This window comes from Neltuma alba, unplaced genomic scaffold (assembly GCF_004799145.2).
Source record: "Neltuma alba isolate B1F8T4 unplaced genomic scaffold, ASM479914v2 tig00011920_pilon, whole genome shotgun sequence".
In the NCBI taxonomy this organism is placed as follows: domain Eukaryota; kingdom Viridiplantae; phylum Streptophyta; class Magnoliopsida; order Fabales; family Fabaceae; genus Neltuma; species Neltuma alba.
In genome coordinates this window covers 141,183-163,986 of record NW_021636512.1, presented here as the reverse complement: position 1 = coordinate 163,986, position 22,804 = coordinate 141,183, and the positions used below count along the sequence as shown (strand labels likewise).

General features: G+C 30.0%; 1 protein-coding gene across 1 annotated transcript; it reads left to right on the top strand.

The window, feature by feature from the left end:
* Positions 1-3,526: 3,526 nt before the first annotated feature.
* Positions 3,527-4,236, top strand: LOC114719516 (early nodulin-like protein 3). The gene is made up of 2 exons (XM_028905022.1): positions 3,527-3,686; positions 3,797-4,236. The coding sequence occupies exons 1-2, from the start codon at positions 3,527-3,529 to the stop codon at positions 4,234-4,236; spliced, it is 600 nt and encodes a 199-aa protein (XP_028760855.1).
* The last annotated feature ends 18,568 nt before the right edge of the window (positions 4,237-22,804 follow it).

Below are 22,804 nucleotides of genomic sequence, written 5' to 3'. Positions count from 1 at the left end.
TAGTGGCTCATGCTAAGAGGTCACCCTCACGTAGCTAGACTCTTTCTACAGAGTCATCTTTGTAATAACTACTTTATAAATCAATAAAAATTACTATTTACATAAATCATTTCACTCTACCATCTTAGAAAACCTTTAAATTTGTTTATTATACTATAATAATAGAGACGAGTTGAACTAAGTAATTCAAAGATCAATTATACCCTTTCATAAGTTAGCTGTATGTCCAGCTTGCATTCTGACTCGTTGAGAGGTCCTTATAACGCTGCAGCTGGTATAGAAAGGAGCTTTGGATAGCGATAGGTGATTTGAAAATAAAATGTAGTTCAGCAAAACTCTTTTGTCTTGTTATATAAATAAGTATTATATTGCCTAAATTGATGCGCATGTACTTTGTTCTATTATGGACGTATGCCACCACTCGTTTGGTCTTGCGTTTCTTTTCAAAATGTGTTAGGTTTATTAACAGAGTGTATTTGATTGACATTGAGTCTTGCAAGTCTTTTAAAAATATTTTAGGTTTATTCGCAGTAATAACATGGTCATGTATATATATGTTCATGGGAAAGTTGGACAACTGGATAAAGTTTAGGATTCATTTTCTCATATATGAAAGAAAAAAAATTACAGTATAATTTAATTTTTTATATCATTAATTTGAAATTATAATCTACTTTCAATTAACATGATATTGCTTTTTTTTTATGTGTCCATCCTCCCACCTCAAATCCAAATGGATAACGGTAAAAGTAGAATGGGACAACCGAAAAAATATATTTAGAAGGTATAGTTAATGGGATTTGTTACTCATACTAATCATCACTAAATTGTCATTCTTCATGTGACATTTATTTTCCAAACATAGCTTTCTGGGCGGAACAGCACTTCTGCAAAGTAGATAAGGACATATCCTTCTTTCATATTATGTTATGCATCCACAATTAAACTGCGTACAAATTTACATTAGAACTGAAAATACTTCATGCCTGGCTCCATACAAGAGGAAAAAAAAGTTACTACCTCCAGTCTTTAACATAAAAACAAGTTGATTAATTTAAATAGTTTAAGAAAATTAGTTAAGTTAATTATTCATAATAAATAGGTGTTATCTTTCCTAAAATATCTTTGTTAATCAAGTATATTGGCTAAAACTACTATTATTACAAAGCCAATTTTGAAAAAAAAATAGATAAATATAAAAAACAAAGTAGATTATGATCTTATATTTAGGATCAAAATAAAGGTCAAATAAGTTCTCATATTAAGATTTGGAGGTGGTACTATAAAAGATAAATAGTGAACCGGACAAAGTTTAAGTGGAGTCTAAAGCTAATGTTAAGAAAGGTGGAAAAAAAAGCTAATATTAAATGTGTTCGATTATCATTGTCATGAAATCGTTGAACCTTTTTTTTTTTTTTACAATGCAAATTGCCACGATAAGCTGGATAAATGAACAATAAATCAACTAAAGTATGAAAGCAAGAGAAGGAGGAGAATAATAACAAGTATTCACATGTAACAAATGCTTGGAGAAAGAAGAACAGGAACACATATCCATTTGGCCAATGGTATGGACCCCTTTACCTGCACAACTTAAGTAGAAATCTGATATCCTATAAGCTTCTACCTTCACTCAACACTCTTTTAATGAGTTTTTTTAATCTTTATCTCTCATTGTCAATGCTTTGTAATAAGTAGGACCATAGGTAGAAGTCGTTCCAGCTTAATCACAGATCTTGAGTTTGAGACATGAGAACACAACACCTTAGGGGACAGTGGTGGCAACCTTAATGATTCTTGTCATATGCCTTGAGTTCAGATTAGTCTAGACTCATTGAATTCCCCAAGACATAGGGGCTAGCCTGGGATATTGAGTGCGCACAAGAAAAAAAGGGGAAGGGTTGATATCAAGAGTCCAAAAAGTATAATAATCCAATCACTGAACTCCTTTATAATAGCATGCCATGTGTACAAAGAATCAAAATCTCCCTTTTCAATTGACCTCAAATCATACCAATACAACAATGTAAACAACGAATAAATCTCAAGTCACAATGTTGGAAGTCTCCGCTACGAGTAGTTGACTCAAAGCCACGACTTTTAATTTGTTGTCAAGATCAAAGAACGTTGCAATAATGAGGTTCAAAGTCACAATGTTGGAAGCGTCTATCTACCTTCTCTCTTTTGAGCAATTTTGCCTTCCTCAAGCATCTATCTTTTGAGTGATGTTGTCTTCCTCAAGTGACTCTTTTGATCTTTAAAGAGCTTCCAAAGTTTCCCATATGGATAGAATGACTTTATTCTTTAGTCATAGTAATCCTACACCAAGATAGCATTCATTAGCCAATTATATGCTAATATCAAAGCTAAAATATGAACAATTAAGTAATAGTGTGCAACTTAAAACAGAATACTCCTTTTTCTATTTTGTGTATCCAAAATATACACAAATATGCTAATATGTGTCAATAATTCATAGAAAAAAGTGCTGTTGTGACATAAAATCCTAGAGGTTAATAGCAGGCGATCCCTTAACCTAATACTTGCCAAAAAAAAAGTGCTACTGTTAATTTTAAAATTTGATTTAACTTTTATTCTAGTGAATAAATTAATTTAGTGAAAAAATAACAAATCACAAGCTGAAAACTACATAGGATTTTTTTTTTTGCCTGTCCTTTTTACTAAATTAACCGAACATTCTTAAAAATGTTTTTTGATTTGTACTTATCGAAACTACGAAAAGGTATTGTTTAAGTTAAAACCCGCCAAAGGGATCAAAAGGTTGTACATTTTTTTTGGCCAAACAAAGCAATCAAGGTTTATTCGATGTCTATTGAGACTTGTGATCATATGGATGTTTGCCGAATGGCTCTTTCACTCAATCTCATTCAATTGATCAACCCAAATTAAGTGGATAAAATTTCAAGATATATTCCATTCATAAAAAAAACGAATCATTTTTGTAAATACACACACATTAGAATTGCTATTTATATCAAAATCTCTAACATATTATAAAGTTATTTATAAAAACTTCGTTTATTTATTTGGTTATAACAGGCTGAAGAAAGTCATATTAATTCTCTTTAATTCACAAAACTTTGTAAAAAGATATCCAAGGCAAGAGACCGTAATAGAGCAATAGAATCGTTTTACGTGCATGAGTACTTTGTATGCCTAATTAGTAATTAATGGACCAAAAATATTAAAAATCAATGTATCAGAAATTGAACATGATTTCTGAAATTTTTCATTAATTAATCACAAAACTTTGTTAATTGTCCCTTAGAGTTTCTTAAAATTATAAATAATTTCTTGAGAGGATTTTAAGACAAGATTATGATTTGACATGAACTTCTAAGTTAATAATAATCTACTATCTATTGAAAACAATATTTTAAAATATTTTAAAATTAAGCTATAAATTGAGAAGGAAACGTAGTGATTAGCCAATGAGAGGGAGGGTTTCATAAAAGAGGCATAGTTGAAACTAGGATCCATATCAATGGCTAGATCATCTTCATAAATGCGGATGATGCTTGTTTTGTTTGTGGTAATATCAAATTGTGAAGCAGAAGAGTATGTGGTTAGAGATAGTGAATCATCTTGGCTGCTTCCTCTTCCTCAAGCTGAGTGGCTCAACGAATGGGCTTCTACTCACCGCTTCAAGATTGGCGATTCTCTCTGTAACCCTAATTATTCACTCCTTAACATTTTAATCATTAATTTGTTCATCATCGCTTCAATCGTCATTAAAGATCTTTCTTCTTCTTCTTTGTTTCTTGGCTGATGATAGTATGGAAGTACGATGAAGGATCAGAGTCAGTGCTGCAAGTGAATAAGGAACACTATCATAACTGCAACAAGTCTAACCCTACTCAAGATCACAAAAATGGACGGGCTAAGATAGAGTTGAACAGGCCAGGATCATTTTACTTCATAAGTGGCACACGAGATCATTGTGAGCAAGGCTTGAAGCTGCATGTGAGAGTCTTGTCTGGCAATCACGCCATAGGAGATTGTCCTCATTGCATTTCTCCTCCGCCACAAGATCCTTTTTGTGCTACTTGTCATCATGCTCCGCCACGATTTAAATGCGAATCTTGTCATGTTCCTCCGAAAGAGGATTTTAATCCACCGAATGATTCTAAGGAAAAAGGATCTAAGGACAAGGGGTCTAAACAGAAAACGTTTCCACCATATCAAAACCATCACCTAAGGGATCTCAACCTCTAGGTGACACCTACCTTTTAATTCAATAAAGATTTGCGTATACATAGATCACTGGTTAGTTTGTCTCAAACTTAAGACAGGCTCTGATTTGTTTCTTGTGTTGTGACTCTTTTAAACGCACATATTGCTAGAAAAAGAGAAAAGAGAGAATAATTAAGCGAAATGTGTGTGACCAAATTCTACATATGCACACAAGAGCACAACGAGGTCGAGCTAGCAATTTTGACTTTGTCTAACTTCCTTGTTGATGAACTATTTCTATGAGTCATATATAAAACAAACTAAAATACTCATAATAAAGATAGAGATGGACCAAAACCCCTGATTTCAAATTTTAAGGATCAAAACAAAATGAGGTCAAATTTTACAGGCAAAAAATGATATTAACCCCTTTTAAAAGTAAGATTTGTGTCGTTTGGAATCATTAGAAGAATCATAATCCTTTTTCTTGCTAAAATTAAAAATCAAAGCCTTTTGGAATCAGAAATTTTATGGGGGGAAAAAAACATAAGCAAAAGAGAAGTTTGGAATTTAATCACATGGAAACTTGGCTTTTGGCTACTTTAATTTCGAACATAATATTTAGTTACTTCAATCAATATGACAGTGGTCTTTATTCATTATGCACCAGAGTATACATTATGATGTCTTATTCATTAGTAGTCTGTGTAATTGCTTAGTTTTTCCTCAGTAAATGAGATTTATGCTTGACAGTGTGTCAATCTCGCAATATAATTTTTCAACAGCACATCCTGCTTTTTATTACTAAGAGCGGGAAGCAATAACGCACGGAAGAAAAGGAAAAGAGCAACTTCTTTTGAAATCAGTTTCTTATCGTTGCTATGAAAATCTACATAATCCAAATACAGTTTCAAATGGTTCAGATTTAAAATTTTCAACTAATAATTTTTTTAAAAAAATTTTGAAAACTAATAATTTTTTAAAAATAATTTTCAAATATTATCTTTATTGTAAATTCTGTAGACATCAAAATAAGTTTTTTCTAAAATAAAAGTAGAAAAATTTATATCCGAACGGTCTAAACATTGGTGCTGATCTCCATTGATATAAGCACCGAAACCACTCCCCTCCTTTCCCCTTCACTCTGTTTGCAACTAGGGATTGGAGATGATATATAAAATAAGTTTATTCAGTGATGATCTCTACCTCTTACTGATACATGGATTTATATACAACCTGTATTCCTATAATACCACACTACACAATATATATATATATATATATATATTATACAGATACAATTCAATCTAATATTGATTGGTCAGATATTATTTGCTGTGGAATCTTATCAGTTAACACACTCTCTTTCTATCCATTTGCTATAGATTCATACAAGTAGATGAGCAAAATATGGTTCAAATGTAATGCTGTATGAATATATTATTATTAAAATGTTAAATCTGAAACGTTTACACTGAGAAGTTTACTCGATCGACATCAGAAAAATCTTGGGGAAATTTGAATACCCGCATGAACCAAGAGTTAGAATTAATAAAATTGAAGGAGCATAGATATAATAAAAGACTGAGAAAGTCAAAGTTGGTCCTAGTCCAAAAGAGGTTGATCAAAATGGTATTTTGATCTTTTACGTGGGTAACGACTCACACTCTTTGTCCAAAAGAAAAAAGGAAAATCACACTCATGCCTGAGCATTCATCTATAGCTAGACTCCTCCTACGAAGTCATCTTTATAATAGTTACTAGCCCCGGTCTTAAATATAAGAATTAGTTAACTAATTTGAATAGATTAAGGAAATAAGTTAAGTTATTTACTTGTAATAAATAGATATTGTTTTTTCTAAATTATCCTTACCAATCAAGTTTGTTGGCTAGAACTACTATTATTGAAAGGACTATCTTGAAAAAAAAAGAGGATAAATATGAGAGATAAAGTGAATTGGGATCTTATATTTAGAATTAAAATAAAAGTTAAATAAAGTCTTATATTAAGAACTGGAGGTAATATGTTATGAATAAAAAAAAGTTACTATTTGCATAAATCATTTGACTCTACGGCCATATAAGAGCTTTAAACCCATTTATTACCTTATCATGTTAGAGACGAATTGAACTAAGTAATTCAAAGATTAACTATCATATGCAAAGAACAAACATTGCAACCAAAGGTTTACTGAGATTATTAAAATTCAACCATACTACCTCTAGTTTTTAATATAAAAGCTAGTTAACTAACTTGAATAGATTAAGAAAACTAGTTACGTTCGTTATTTGTAATAAATAGGTGCTGTCTTTCTTAAAATATGCTTGCTAATTATATGTGTTAGTTAAAATTACCATTTAATGAAACATTTAACATATGTAATTACTACAAAGATTACCTTAGAAAAAATAGATAAATATGAGAAACAAAATATATTTTGGTCTTATATTTAGAATGAAATTAAATGTCAAAATAACTATTGTATTAAGTAACTTCTAACTGTACCAATAATATAGGGCTTAGGGCACAATTAACGTAGATGATCATAGTGGAAAGAAACAACCTAATGCCTAATGCCTAATGCCATGGTAAAGCGGACATTGGGCCATTCAGTAACTTCCAACTGTGCCAATAATATAGGGCACAGGGCACAATCAAGAGCCAAAATACAAAGTCTACCATATAACCCGCACTAAGAATTCAAGACATGTTATTTGCAGTACACCATTGAGTGAATAAGTACAAATACTTTAATAAATTACCACATAAACTATTTTGCCTTTCTCGAGTTTTTCTTTTGATCTTTCTCCTTTTTAAGAGCTTCCAAATTTCCCTTGTGTAGATAAAATGGTTTTATTCGTCAGTCACAGTAATCCTACACCAAAAGAGCATTCATTATCCAATTAAATGCCAACATCAAAGCCAAAATATATACATAATAAACTAATAGTGTGCAATTCAAAACATAGTGCCTATTTTCTATACAGGTATGGCGATTTGTGTCCATAATTCAAAGAAAAAGTGCTGATGTGATATAAAATCCTAGAAGTTAATAGTAAGCCATTGCTTAACCTAATACTGGCCAAAAAAGACTAAATCACTAAATGCGAACTTTTCTTGAGAAAATCCCAAAAAAATGTTACTCAAATTTTAAAATTTTAAATCAGTCTTGTTTTCTACACTTGAATACCAATTAACTGTACTTAAAAAGTAAATAATAACATTTTTTGAAGAAACTTATAATTTAAAATTTTGAAATTTAACTGGTATTTTTTTAGATTTTTCTATTTGTTTTTTGTTTTGTTGCTATTAGGAGTGGTAATAGTCTAGGAGGTCGTAGGCCTACATTAACTTTTTTGGTCGTTTTTGTTAGAACGCTGGACTTATTTAAAGTAATCAAATGTTATTCGGTGTCTATTGTACTTTGTCATCATATATATGCCTAGTCAAGTGGCTTTTTCTCACAATCTCTTATAACTGATGAATCCTAATTAAACAATAAGCAGATAAAAATATGCTTTTACCCAATAAAAAATTAGTTCAGCTCTGTATTTACGTGTGTATTAATAACAGAGAACAAATGTTTTTAGCAGTCATATATATTAGCAACTTTCATTTATTTGTTTTGATTGGATTACAAGGGAATTAGTTGAATTTAACTTAAACTAATCAAATTAAATTTTAGTTTTAAAACTTGATTTGAATTTTGTTTTAATAATTAATTTAATTTAATCAATGAAAAAAAAATAACAAGTTCATAACAAATATATAAGATATTTATTGTTAATAAAGGGACCAAAATAACAAATCACAAGTTCCCAATCACAACTATGTAGTTTTTTTTTTTTTTTTTTTGCGTAGGTGCGACACTCTGCTATGTGCCTCTATTAAGTTAATCGAACATACTTAAAAATGTTTTGTGATTTATACTTCTTTAAATTACGAAAAGATATTATTAGTTGAGGTAAAACCCACCAAAGCAATCAAAGGTTTTCTTATTTTGGCCAAATAAAGCAATCAAAGATCATTCGGTGTCTATTGTGATTTGTGATCATATGGATGTTTGCCAAATAGCTCTTTCTCAGTGTCTCATTCCATTCATCAATCCTTATTATATACTTATTTATACTTTTATAGAGACTTTGTTTGTTTATTTATTATCACAGGTTGAGGAAAGTTTTATTAATTCTCTTTGGTGCTCTTTGTTTCTATTTATCAGTTTTTTCCTATTATTGTCTGGTATTCATGACTTTTTTTAAATCTTATTACCAATTGTCCAAGGAATCGACTAATCCGATTCAAGATTCATAACTGTCCCTCCTAATACAGGTGTTTCTAATTATAAATTACTTTTAACATATTTTACCACAATAAAAAAAACGTTAAACCTCATTAATTCTTTTTTAAAAGTTAACTTTCTAAATTTATTCCCATTTAACACACCATATCATGTGAGAACAAAATCTACTCAATAATAAATATAGAGTAAAATGATACATTTTCATATGAAAAATACAACGAGGTAATAGGACAAAGAAATTCTTCTCTGTTTTAAATAGCAGGATAAGGTCACAACAATGGGCACGCCAAAATAGTGCTGAATAGGCCAGGATCATTTTACTTCATAAGTGGTATACAAGATCATTGGGAGCAAGGGTTGAAGTTACATGTGAGAGTCTTGTCTGGCAATCATGCCTCAGGAATTCCTTACAGTTCTTGTCATGAAATTTCAAAATGCCAATCTTTTCATCGTTCTCGAAAAAGGGAATCTGAAAATAAAAATAATTTTCAGGAAAAAAGAATCTAAACAGAAAGAATCCTGGGGAATAAGAGCCTAAATACAAGGAGTCTCCACCATATTAAAATCATCTACAGAATCTCGACTTGTAGATTATAGAACGGCTTGAGTGCTGTCAAAGATTTATACTACGATGTCACCATTACCTGTCTAGCTAGGCTTCTTTTTGTAGGGTGACCTTTATAATTAGAGCCGGTAATACGGGCCAACCCGCGCAATTACGGGTTGACCCGTGGCGGGTTTAAGGACCAACAGGCCGGTCCTAAAAAGACCGACTTCTGGCGGTTTGATATTTTTCTAACCCAACCCGCCAGGGGTTGGTGGGTTAGGCCCACCAACCCGTCACTTTTTTTTTTTTAATTTTTTTGTGCTTTCTGTTTTCTTTTAATAAAATTTATTCTAATTCTTAAACACCTAAAATAAAATATGCATAAAGAAATTATCATAAATAAAATATGAAATCCAAAGTTCCAAACATTTCAAAATACTACTATAAGCATACATGATTCATCACCCTAAATGATTAAACATACATCCCAAATTAAAACATAACAAATCTAAATTAATAATAATACAAACACAATGTTACAAATCACTATCAAGTGCTCAACCATGAACTACTATTCAATGTTGATATAGTTTGAAGAATGATAGGAAGATGTGAAATTATTTCGTTAAGCTTCATAATTAGAATCACCTTCTTTTTGCTCAACTAACTTTGCCACAAGTAAAATTCATAATATTAAGTAAAAGATATATTGCATTATGATAATTTTAAATAATAAGAATGAGATAAAGGACCAAAGGAGTAAACATAATTATATTTGAGGGAGGGAAAAAATTTAAAAACAAAATAAAAAAATAAAACGGGCTGGCCTGCCAACCCTACGGGTTAGCCTGCCGCGAGTTCAGTCTTGGCGGTTTCAGGCTCAAAAGATCCGTTTTAAAATGAGCATGATTTTTATCAACCCAACCCGTCATTTCTTAGTGGGTTGGGCTCAATCCATATTACGGGCTCTATTTGTAATACCTACTTTTTAATTAATTCAATAAAAATTTATATTTACATAGGTATTCTCTCATGGTATTCCTAATCTCACACATATAAGTTTGTTCAATTCCAAGTAATAAGCATTAAATATTTTTTTAACATATTTTTCCAATTTCAATCATAATCCTTACTATCACTTCCAATACTTTATACCAAACAAGATCTAAAACACTTGAAGACCCAGCCTTGCTCTCTCTCAAAAAGGCCTCCCACAATGAGAGTACCTAGTTCAATCATAGTCAATGTGGACACACTTGTACATGCTTCATCTAATCCGACTTCTTAAGATTTATCCATTTGTTTGCCGTGTCATTTATGTCTAACAAATTCTCTAATGCTCTGGGTCCTTATTTATTGGTTTTATATTAAAGGACCAACTGATCTAACAAAGTAGACGTAAAGAACCTAATAAAAAGAAGAAAAAAAAAGTCAGGAAACTTAATTTAGAACTTGGGAAAAATGTAAGGACATGGAAATTAAAATATTGTTTGATTCTATTTTGTTTTGAATAGTTTTATAAAATTATTTTTTAAAAAAAGTTTTAGGAAGGAAAAAAATGAAAAATCTGTTTGGATTATTGTTTTAAAAAAAACTACATTTAAAAACAAGAAACATAAAAACTTGTTTGAAACAATTGTTTATAAACTAAATTTAGAGAATTGAGAGAAGGCGAGAGGACATAAACGATTGTATAAACAACTCTCCATCTGTCTTGTTTGAAAACTGTAAGGACATTTTAATTTTTGAATATGATGTCCTATATTCGTCTGTTCAAGCCGAATATGTTAAGAAAAAAAAAAGGTTTTATGCAAGTGAAATTGGCTGTTTTCTTTACAGAAAACCCTAAAAGATGGAACCAAAATAAAATACAAGCTGAATTCAACCAAAATAACAATAATCCAGCAGAATCCATTCCATACAAAAAGAATCCACAATCCTAATAACATTCTAACCATATGTTTTAACTATCAAAATAACCCTACACATGCATGATACAAGAAACTTCAGTATCATCTAATCCTTTTAATCTCATGTATCATTTTGAAAATAAAACTCTTGGAGAAATTGTCCTGCCAAACGATCTCGAATAGCATCAATCTCTTCATCAGTGTAGTAGTTGTCATCATCAAAAATCTGTAAGTAATAAGAAGATTGAATTCATCAAGATTTTGAATTAAAGAAAAACAACAATTCAATAGAAAAAAGAAAATAATTATAATTAAACTAATTATTACCATCTCAAAATTTTTAATACAATCAGAATCAATAATTTCATGCATGAAATGGATAATATAATATCTGCACTCTGCACTTCCTGGTTGTAGATGACACTGTAAAATCAAAGTGAGTAGGAAAGATGAATATGTGTGTGTGTATATATATAGTTGATGACATTAAAGAATTAAAAATGAAAACACTTGCTTTTGATTTGTGCCAAATAGTCTTGCTATTTTTTTCCTCGTGCTTCCCACCCTATATATAATATGTCTTCAAAGACCTATGACGAAACAGAAATGACTAAATATTAGAACAACTTAATGAAGTAGGAAAACTAAATATGTGACGACAAAACTTACATGGTAAAGACAAATTTCATTTCGCCACTTGGGGGACGCCCCAATGAATCATACCAGTAAATGACATTATCCTTGGGGCAAGGAATGCACAACGACCAATGTTCACTAAAACATAAAAAGAAAGGAAACTAGTAAAGATTCATTAAAAATTAAATATATAAATATACAAATATAGATATAAGCTATTTACTTTTCAATGATTGCAGCAAAACAACAAGGTAAGTCAGTGTCCACAATGGTATTATCCACGTATCTCATTCGCCTCTTAATGGTATTATTCAAAGGTTGCAAAACGGCTGGACACATGAATCCATACAAATGTTCCTACCTTGTAGAAGCGCACAAGTTGTGAAAGTAACTATCATCATCAATTTGATATGAAACAAAAATTAGCTCATACATATAAGTTAAAAATGAGCAATTAGAGGAGGGGGTAGGGGTTGGGGGCCTGAGACGGGGTGCAGTTGGGGGAGGCCGAGACGGGGTAGGGGGTGGTGGGCTAGGTGAGGAGAATGTGGGGAGCTAAAGGTTGGGGGAGCTGAAGGTTGGGGAGCGAACAATGGGGAATGGAGCTGAAGGCTAGGGGAGCAGAGCTGAAGGTTGGGGAGCGAACAATGGGGAATGGAGCTAAAGGTTAGGGGAGCAGAGCTGAAGGTTGGGGCAGCTTGACCATGAGTTGAAGCTGAAGGACGGAGCTGAAAGAGGGCAAAAATGGGGGTGGTGAGCTAAAGGAGGGAGCAGAGTGATTGTTGGGGGGGAGGGGCACTGAAGACGCGGGAATTTGCAAAATGGGGGTGGGGGAGATGAAATGGGACCTGTTATTTGTCTGGTCCACTGGACGAGACGAATATACTTGGACTGGACGAGACGAATATACTTGGACTGGACGAGACGAGTATACTTGGACTAGACGAGACGAGTATACTTGGAGTATACTCGTTTGATCCAATGGACCAAACGAGTATATGGCCCATACGTGTCTGTCATGGACCAACAGACAAGGATTGGGCCTTATACTTCTCTGTTTACCTTAACCAGATGAATATATCACTCTTTTTTCATCTATTTTCAATTTCAAATGAAAATAGGAGATGAAAATGGACTTTTTTGTAGTAGTGTAAAGACTATGTTTAACGATCATGGAGGAATTGCTAATTCCAATGAGTGCTTATTAGTCTCTACGGTCTCTGTGTTTTGTTGTTATAGGGTTTGATTTACAACAATTTTTTACAATTTCAATTTTCAAGTAATGAAATTAAAAAAAAGTTGTTATATATAATATTTATTAAGCATTGAAACTCGTTAAAAGTGCTATCAATGCAATTAATACTCTGGTAAATTATTTTTAATAGGATCCTTCGTATTGATTGTGTTTCGGGTGTTGAACTTGTTAAAAAAATTGTTGTAAATGACATTAATAAAATAGGAAAAGTTGATAAAAGTGTCGTCACATTAGCGCAGTCGATGCTAAAAAGTTGTCGACTATTAGCTGCCGCGGTCGGCAGAGTTGGGCCGTCGGTGCTGGCACTTCGGTCGGCTAGAAGTGATGTCTCCAGCGAGGGTGGCCGAAAGTTGTTGTTTTTTTTGGGAAAAAAAAAAGGGGTAAAATTGTAAAAGTAACAACATTTTAAAATCTCATTTCAATACAAGTGATCAATTTAAAATTCTTCTTATCAGAGTGACTTTGTAGAATTCCAAATTTCAAATGTTAATGTTATTTTATGTGAATTTGCCCATAAATTTACTCTCGGAGATATATATGATCATATAAATGTTTTTACCAAGTGGCTCTTTCTCACAATTTCATTCTCATGGATCCTAATTAAGCAGATAAAATTTCAACATATAATCCAATTTTTTTTGGCTAAGTACATATATTTTTTATTAGAGGTAATTCTATTCGAAACATTACTAAACACTAAATGTGAATGTTTCTTTCAGTAAAAATTCAAATTGTAGTTTGTTACACTGTAAAAGACTAAAAATCAGTATAAAACAACAACAAATTAGCGGCAAAGTTCGGCTGCTAATTCCACTATCACTATTTATTTCACGTCATTGCCGCAACATCACGTCTTCTATCTCATAATACCACATTATCGTCTTGTATATGTTATTGCCACGTCATAAATTGACAAATTGAAGGAGTGGTGGCTTGAGGTCAGGATCTCCTGTGTACATACTGAAACATTTACTAGTTAAGCTGAGAAACACCAACAGAATTTTTATGAAAAAATAAATATATATCATATTTCTAATTACATATATAATAAATATTATATATAATTTAATATATATTATATAATTTGATATATTATTATTTATTTCAATTTAGTTTTTATATTTTATTAAAAATAACAAATCATTAATATTTTTATTCCAATATTAAATAAAATAATAATTATATTATATTTATTATTTATATTTATAATGTTTTTATTTTTTATTTATATAATATATTATAAAAAGTATCATATATTAAATTTTTATTTTAATAATAAATATTAAAAAATAATTTTTATATATTTATATTGTAATTTTTTGAAACAAATTAGTAACGTAATAGGGACGAAAATTAGTAACAGAATTTTTCCATCACTAATTCCATCAAAAAAATGTTTTGTGAAGGGAGTAAGTAACAGATTAGTAACAAAAATTAATGAAAAAAAAATTCTGTCATTAATTTTCGTTATTTCTTTTTACGACAGAATTAGTGACAAAATAAAATTTTGTCACTAATCTATCACCAAATTAGTGACAAAAATTTTCTGTTACTAAATTTCATTACTAATTTTAGTGACATAATTTGCCATTGGTTAGCAACAAAATAAAATTATGTTGCTAAATTTCGTCACTAATGCTTTTTCTTTTTTTGTAGTGAATCATTTATGTAAAGAGATACTTTCTAGTACTTTTTATAAGATTCCAAAATTTAAAATGGTTTGGTCTTTTTTATAAGATTTTACTCAAGGGTGTCTAAATATTAAATAGGTTTTTGCCAATTTTGCCCTTAATTAATTTTTCTATGATGTCTCATCATTTTTTTCTCACACTATATTATCTTTCATCCGTCATCTTAATCTCATTAAGTATTTCTTCCTCTTATTTGCTCTCTCATTGAATGAGGACATATTTTTTTTTAAAAAAAAAAGAGATTCAATTTTCACACATTTATTACTTTTAACTAATTTTGATTGTTTTTTAAAATCACATAATTTAGTTAAAAGAATCTTATAGAAAGGTGTGGAGGGAGTATATATTGATAGTTAAAATTAAAGAATTTCTATTGTCATCAAATTCTTTAGTTAATTAATTTGAATAAATTAAGAAAATTAGTTAAATTAATTATTTGTAAGAAATATGAGTTGATTTCTCTAAAATTTCCTTTTTAATAACGATTGCTATTGGATGAAAACTCCTTTAATATGTGTAATCAATAAGAATGTTTTGGAAAATGGATTATAAATTTAAAAGACAAAGTGAATTGAGATTTTATATTTAGAACCAAATTCAACCTCCTAATTAAATCTTATATCAAGCATGGGAGGTAGTATATTATATACTTATTTGTAAAAGCTTCACTTATTTATGATAGGCTGAGCGAAAGTCTTATTGATGTTCTTTGGTTCGCAAAAATTTGTGAAACGTATCCTAGGCAAGAAAGCATTAGAAAATCTATTTACGCGCATACTTCGTATGATTAATTAGTAAAATTAATGGACCAAAAAATATTAAAAATCAAATGTACGTATCATAAATTGAACATCAATTATGAATTTTTTTTCATTAAGTAATTTCAAAACTATATATTAAGTGGCCCTTGGAGTTTCTCAAAACTAAATATAATTTCTTGATAGGATTTTAAGACAATATCATTTGAAACTTCATTATAATAATCTGCTATTTCTTGAAACAATATTTTGAAATCCTAAAGGCTATAAATTGAGAATGAAAACATAGCGGTTAACAACGGAGAAGGAGGGCTCCATGAGAGAGGCCATTGCTGTAAAACCAAGATTCATATCAATGGCTAGATCATCTTCATCAGTGTGGATGATGCTTGTTTTGTTTCTGGTAATATCAAAGTGTGAAGCAAAAGAGTATTTGGTGGGAGACAATGAATCATCTTGGCTGCTTCCTCTTCCTCAAGTTGAATGGCTCAATCAATGGGCTTCCACTCACCATTTTAAGATTGGCGACGCTCTTTGTAACTCTAAATATTTTGTCACTCTTACATACATCATTCTTTTATTTTACCATTAATCTCTTCATTATCGCTTCAATCATCATTTAGGATATTCTTTTGTTTTGTTGGTCATAGTGTGGAAGTACGATGAAGGATCAGAGTCAGTGCTACAAGTAAAAGAGGAGCATTATCATAACTGCAACAAGTCTGACCCTATTCAAGGTTACAATGATGGACAGGCCAAGGTAATATTGAATAGGCCAGGATCATTTTACTTCATAAGCGGCATACAAGGTCATTGTCAGCAAGGGTTGAAGCTATATGTAAGAGTCTTGCCTGACAATCATTTTAGTGCAATATGTCCTATTTGTCACCCTGGGCCAACACAACCACCGCCTCCTCCGCCTCCACCTCCTCCGCCACTGCCACTGCCGCAACCACAACCTCAATCATTGAAGGCTAATGCTACGATGACAACCTCACTCAACTAGACTCCTTCTATGGAATCAACTTTGTAATGCCTGTTTTATAAATAAATAATAAATAAAAATTACTATTTATATAAATGATTTGATTCTAGTGCAGTAGAAAAGTTTTAAACTTGTTTGTTACGCCATCATGATAAAGAAAAATTGAACCAATTAATTTAAATATCAATTATATGATTGAAAAAGAACAAACGTAACAACCAAAAATTTACCATGATTATAAAAATTCAAACATAACATTTAACGTTTACCATAGGAGAAAGAAACAATCTAATGCCCTTGGCCATAGCAGAGAAAACTTAAACAATCTAATGCCCTTGGCCATGGTGGAGAAAACTTTGGCCCATTCAATAAATTATAAGCATACCAAAATTTACGATTAAATTCCACACTACTGATTCAAGCTGTACTATTTCGAATACGCTATTCGTGAATAAGTATAATTACTTCAATAAATTAGTCAAGATAGGATCCACGATCATTTAAAAGTTTCCTTAAGGCACTTAGCCACTTTACAGAGTTCTAAATATAATAATTTAGAAAATCTAAACAAAATAATGTGATAAAGGCGAACAACATTACCGGTTGCGAGAATGGCATATGAGGACTACTAAAATAGGAAATGACATATATTTTTTATGAAATGAATTAATGGCACTGAAGTTTCCAGAGTCTAGGTCCTTCTTTTACAGCTGGTCAAAAAAAAAATCCTTCTTTTACCTTTATTTTTTTTATCAAATTATCATATTACCCATAATTCGAAATTACATTTTAACCACTGACAGGTTACGTATATGTTTGACAACTTTAAAAATGGTAAGTTTTACAATGACAACTTATATTTTACGAAAGAAAAATTAATCATTTAATCCTTATAATTTTGATTCAATTCAGTCTTTAAACTTTAAGACCGGAGGAGTATGTAGTTTTATTTTAAAAAGATATATGGAGTAAAGTTTTAAATGGTTAAAACGATAGAAATTTAGTTTTAAATGGTTAGATGCTGAATTACAACTGAGTCAATATAATAGGGACTAAGTTGCAATAGTATTAAAGTTAAAATTGTTAAATAAAAACTAATTAACGGTGTTAAAAAAATTTGTTAGGCATAAATGATATGGCAAACAAATGAATACATGTTGACATGTTGAACTTAATTAGGGACAACCGAGTTCTGAGTTCACATTGATGACTGGACTGCTCATACTGTGGGAAAGGGAGACTAGGAGAGCAGGGGCCTAGGTCGTTGATCGCAAAGAGAAGGCTAAGGGGGAAGAGATGGTCAGACTCGATTACTCTGTGTAGGTTTTTGGATTAGCGATTGAAAAAGCAGCTTATTGAAAAAGTAGTTTATGGAAAAGTGAAATTAGGTAAAAGTTAAATTGGATAAGCTGAATTGTGTTTGGATTGGAGTTTAGAAAAGTTAGCTTGTAAAAGTGAGATTGGTAAAAAGTTGTTTGGATTATGATTGAGTAAAAGTAAGTTTGGTTGTAAAATGACCAAAATATATATGAGTTTTAATAAATAACAAAACATGATTAAAAAATGATTTCACATAATATAATGAAATTAAAATAATTTAATATGAAGAAGTCATAAAAAATATTTTACATATAAAATGAAACGTGAAAAAATAAAAGTATATTTTTAGGAGCATATTTAAAAATAAAAGTATACTTCTAACTTATTTATTACTTTCAACTAATTTTAACTGATTTTTTATTATCTACAAATTAGTTATTTGAGATTTATAATAAGAACCAAATGAGGTAATAAATTTCTTAACTTTTTCTCTCTTCATATTTCAAAAGTCATAAGCTATAAGCTATAAGCCATAAGCTATTAATTTTAGCTTATAACTTATTGCAGCTTTTTATACAGAAACCCGATTACAGAAAAGCCCAACCAAACACTCAAAATTTTTCAATCGGGCTTATAGTGAAAATAAACTGCTTATAAGCTGCTTATAATTGATGCCAAACAGGCACTAAATCAATAACCCTTTTTAGCAAATCCATAAAGATGCTAAAGGCACCTAAAAGGAATCCAACCCAATCAAAAGGTCAAGGGCTTATTTGACACAGCTTTAAAAATTATTTATAAACTGTAAAACACAGTTTTAAAAATTATTTATAAATACGTTTTACGTAAGTGGAAACAAATTTTATTAACATATTTATTTCATATTTCATAAATTATAATTAAAAAGCTACTTATAAACTATTCTAAATGAATCCTAAATAATGAAAACTAACCCTAGACTAGTTGTATATCACTCTAATCTTATTTGGTTCTAAATATAAGTCACTTATAGTATATTTTAGTGCTTGTTTCCAATTTTTTTTTATTGGAAATAGAAAAAATATATAGAGAGATATGAGAATGATATGTAAATATAGAGGGAGAAAATTTTAATAAGGATAAAATTAATTTTTTTAAAATATAATACATTCTTTAGTATGAGAAATGTGTTACAAGTTATTTATATTAAAGACCAAGTGGTAGAATTCCCATGATATCTCAAATTTAAATTTAATTGCCTTAAAGTTTTAACTTTCAGCATTAAATCCCTGCCATTACCCCCCCTCAAAAAATATCCAATGGCCATGAAAGTAAGCTCAGTGTTGGCAAAAAAAAAAAAATCAAAGTAAGCTCACTACTTTCATATGATGGAATGATCTTATCGTCTTCTTCAAAATAATGAAAATGGTGTGGACATATATCCGGAAAAAAAAATTGAAAGATAAAAACACGTAAGTGCATCTGAGTTATTCAAGTTAAAATATGCATGACATGCATGCTTTCAACTTGTAAAAAATGCATTACATATAATAGACTCAAAGTTTAAAAATTGTACTCCTCTGATCCTAAATATAAGACGTGTATAAGGGTCTTATATTTAGGACCAGATGAGTACTATTTAGCATATATAAAATAATTTACACAATTTAAAATTGCAATGTCCCTTAGTATTATAATATATACACATCATTTATTGTCAATGAGAAGGACGGAATTACAAATCACAAGGTCGCAATTGTATGAGAATATATATATATATATATATATATATATTGTAAACTGTGACACTCTAGCTAGGTGACCCTCCTTTTATTAAATTAACAATTAATAATTGAACACACTTAAAACCCACCAAAGCAATTAATCAAAGGTTATTTGGAGTCTCTTGTAGTTTGAGATCATATATTCGTTTTGCCAAGTGGTTCTTTCTTGCCATTTCATTCTAATCAATACTAATTAAGCGGATGAATTTTCAAGATATACTCTATATATTGGAAAAAAAATCATGTATGTGAAAAATACTTATATTATGTATAGAAAACACACACACACATATATATTAGAATTGCTATTTTTATCAAAATCTCTAATTCATTATATATATTTATTTATATAAAACTGTATTAATTTATTTATGATAGGGTGAGGAAAGTCTATTCATTTCCGTTGGTTCATAAAAATTTGTAAAAGGTATCCTAAGCAAGAGAGCATAATGAAATCATTTTAGGTGCATGCTTTGTACCATATGCTTAATTAGTAATTAATGAACTGAAAAATATATCAAAAATCAGTGTATCATAAATGGAACATCAGTTCAATTTTCATTATTAATTAATTACAAAACCATATAGTAAGTGTCCCTTAGAGTTGCTCAAAACTAATTATAATTTCTTGAGAGAATTGCAAGACAAGATTGTTTGACATGAACTTCATTGTACACCTAAGTTAACAATAATATATTACTCCTCCTGGCTTTCATTATAAACGTTAAATAACTAATTTACGGATAGTAAATAATTAACTAAAATTAGTTAAAAGTAATCAATGAGTTAAAAATATCTTTTTCTTTTTAAGTATAACCTCCTAATAAATAAGAAAAAGATGAAAAAGAACATGTGAAAAATGTGATAGTAGAGATTGGCAAGGAGAGAGAGAATAAATAATTGAGGGACAAATTGAAAAAAAAAAAAACATTAAATATTAAAACAAATCTAAATTAAAGCTTATAAAATGGATTACATATCTCCTCAAATTTGAAGCTTATAAATAGGATTAGAAGGGGTATTATCTCTTGAAATAATACTTTAAAATCTTAAAGGCTGTAAATTGAAAGGAAAACGTTGCGGCTGACCACAGGAGGCATGCTTCATAAAAGAGGCCATGATTTTTTTTTTTTGGTCCAAAAGAGGCCATGATTAAAACTAAGATTAATCATATTAATGGCTACATCATCTTTATCAATGTGGATGATGCTTGCGTTGTTTCTGGCCAGTGGAGACAGCGGAGCAAAACAAATACTGGGTCGGAGGCGGCAAATCATCCTAGCTGCTTCTACTTCCCCAAGCTGACTGGCTTAATCAATAAGCCTTCGCTCATAATTTCAAAATTGACGATTCTCTTTTTAACCCTAATTCCCTTCCTTACATATTATTCGTCTATATTAACAATTAATTTCTTCATAATAACAATTGCTTCAATAAAATCCTCATTTTAGATTTTCTTCCTTTTTACTTTTGGGTGGCGCAGTGTGGAGGTATGATGAAGCATCATTGTCACTTTATTGTAACCCTATTAAGCGCCTATTTGGTTTGAGGGGAGGGGAGGGGAGGGGTTTCATTTTCAGCTTATTTGGTTTGATTAAAAAGGAAGGAAGAGAGAAATATTTAATGATCTCTTGTTTAGTTCAAAAAGGAGAGGGGAGGTATAGTAATAATCAATTTACCATTTTACCCTTACATATTAGTGTATATTTTTTTATTGATATATTATATAAATTAATTTACATCTTAATTTAAATCATATAATTTAAAAAAAAATTCAGTCTTATCATGTTAATATGTGCATTAAAAAAGTGGCGCAGTATTTTTCTAATTCTAATTAATATAATAATATATTTAAAATAATCAAATTAACATATTTTATATGTTCTAAAAAAATTGAAATTTTATTCTCTTTAGGCTATGCTTTTTTTCAGCTTTAAAATATATTTAATGAATAATATATTTATAAAAACAATTAATTTTATAATATTATAATTTTTTATTTAAATAATGTTTTTTATTTTTATAATAATTTATATTAATTTTTATTATAATATATTTTTTAATTATAATAATTTATATTTTTAATTTTTATTTAGGATAATATATTTTTTATTTAAAATAAATATTATAATAACATATTTTATGGGTAGTTATGGAATATCAAAAAATTATAAAGGTATAATGGTCTAAAAATTTAACTCTCTTCTAAAAACTCCCAATTTGAAGGGAAGCTAAAATGGGAGGAGGGAGAGGAGGGGAGGGGAGCCAAATGAGGGGAGGGGCATTTTTCCTCCCCTCCCCTCTAACCAAACACACCCTAAAGACTAATGCTACATGCCATCGTGGTCTGTAGGGTCATTTTTGTAATAACCATTGTATCAATTAATAATACATAAAAATTGCTACGTACATGAATAATTTGATTCTACCTTAGTAGTACAACTTTAAACTTCTTTATTACACTATCACGATAAAGATGAATTAAACTAATTCAAAGATCAATTACGGTTGAAAAAAGGATACATATGACAACAAAAGATATACTAAGGTTACTAAAATTTAAACATAATATTTAACGTCTACTATGATAGAAAGAAACAACCTAAATACCTATTGCCATAGTAGAGCGACTTTGGCTAATTCCATGAATTCTAAACATACCAAAATACATATTTAGTGGGCTGAGGGCACAATTAATTCAAGCCATACTATTTGCAGCACATCATTCATGAATAAGTCTAGATACTCTAATAAATTAGCCAAGACGATGATTCACAATCATTTAAAAGTTTCCTCAAGGTACTTAATTAGCCACTTTATTATACTATCTCCGATCCTAAATAAAAGACCTAGTTAACTAATTTGATTTGATTAAAGATATAAGTAAAATTAGTTATTTGTAATAAATAGGTGTTGTCTTTTTTAGAATATCCTTAATCATCAAGTTTGTTGACTAGAACTAATACTATTAGAAAGACAATTTTGAAAAAAAATACTCCTCCGGTCCTTATTATAAGACCCAATTTGACTTTTTATTTGGTCCTAATTATAAGACCCAATCCATTTTCTCTCTTATATTTATACATTTTTTTCCAAGATAATCCTTCTAATAATGATAGTTTTAGCCAATATACTTGATTAGCAAAGATATTTTAGGAATAACAACACTTATTTATTATAAATAACCAACTTAACTTACTTCCTTAATCTCCTCAAATAAGTCAATTGGGTCTTATAATTAGGACCGGAGGAGTAGATAAATATTAGAAACCAAGTGGATTAGGGTCTTATATTTAGGATCAAAATAAAAGTTATCAAAAACCAGAGGCAGTAATAAGTAATGACAAATACAATTTCATCTACTGAAAATTCAACTTTGGAAATTTTAAAAGTTGGTAATAACTAATCAGCTAGAGCTTAATAACAAATTGTGGGTAAAAATTA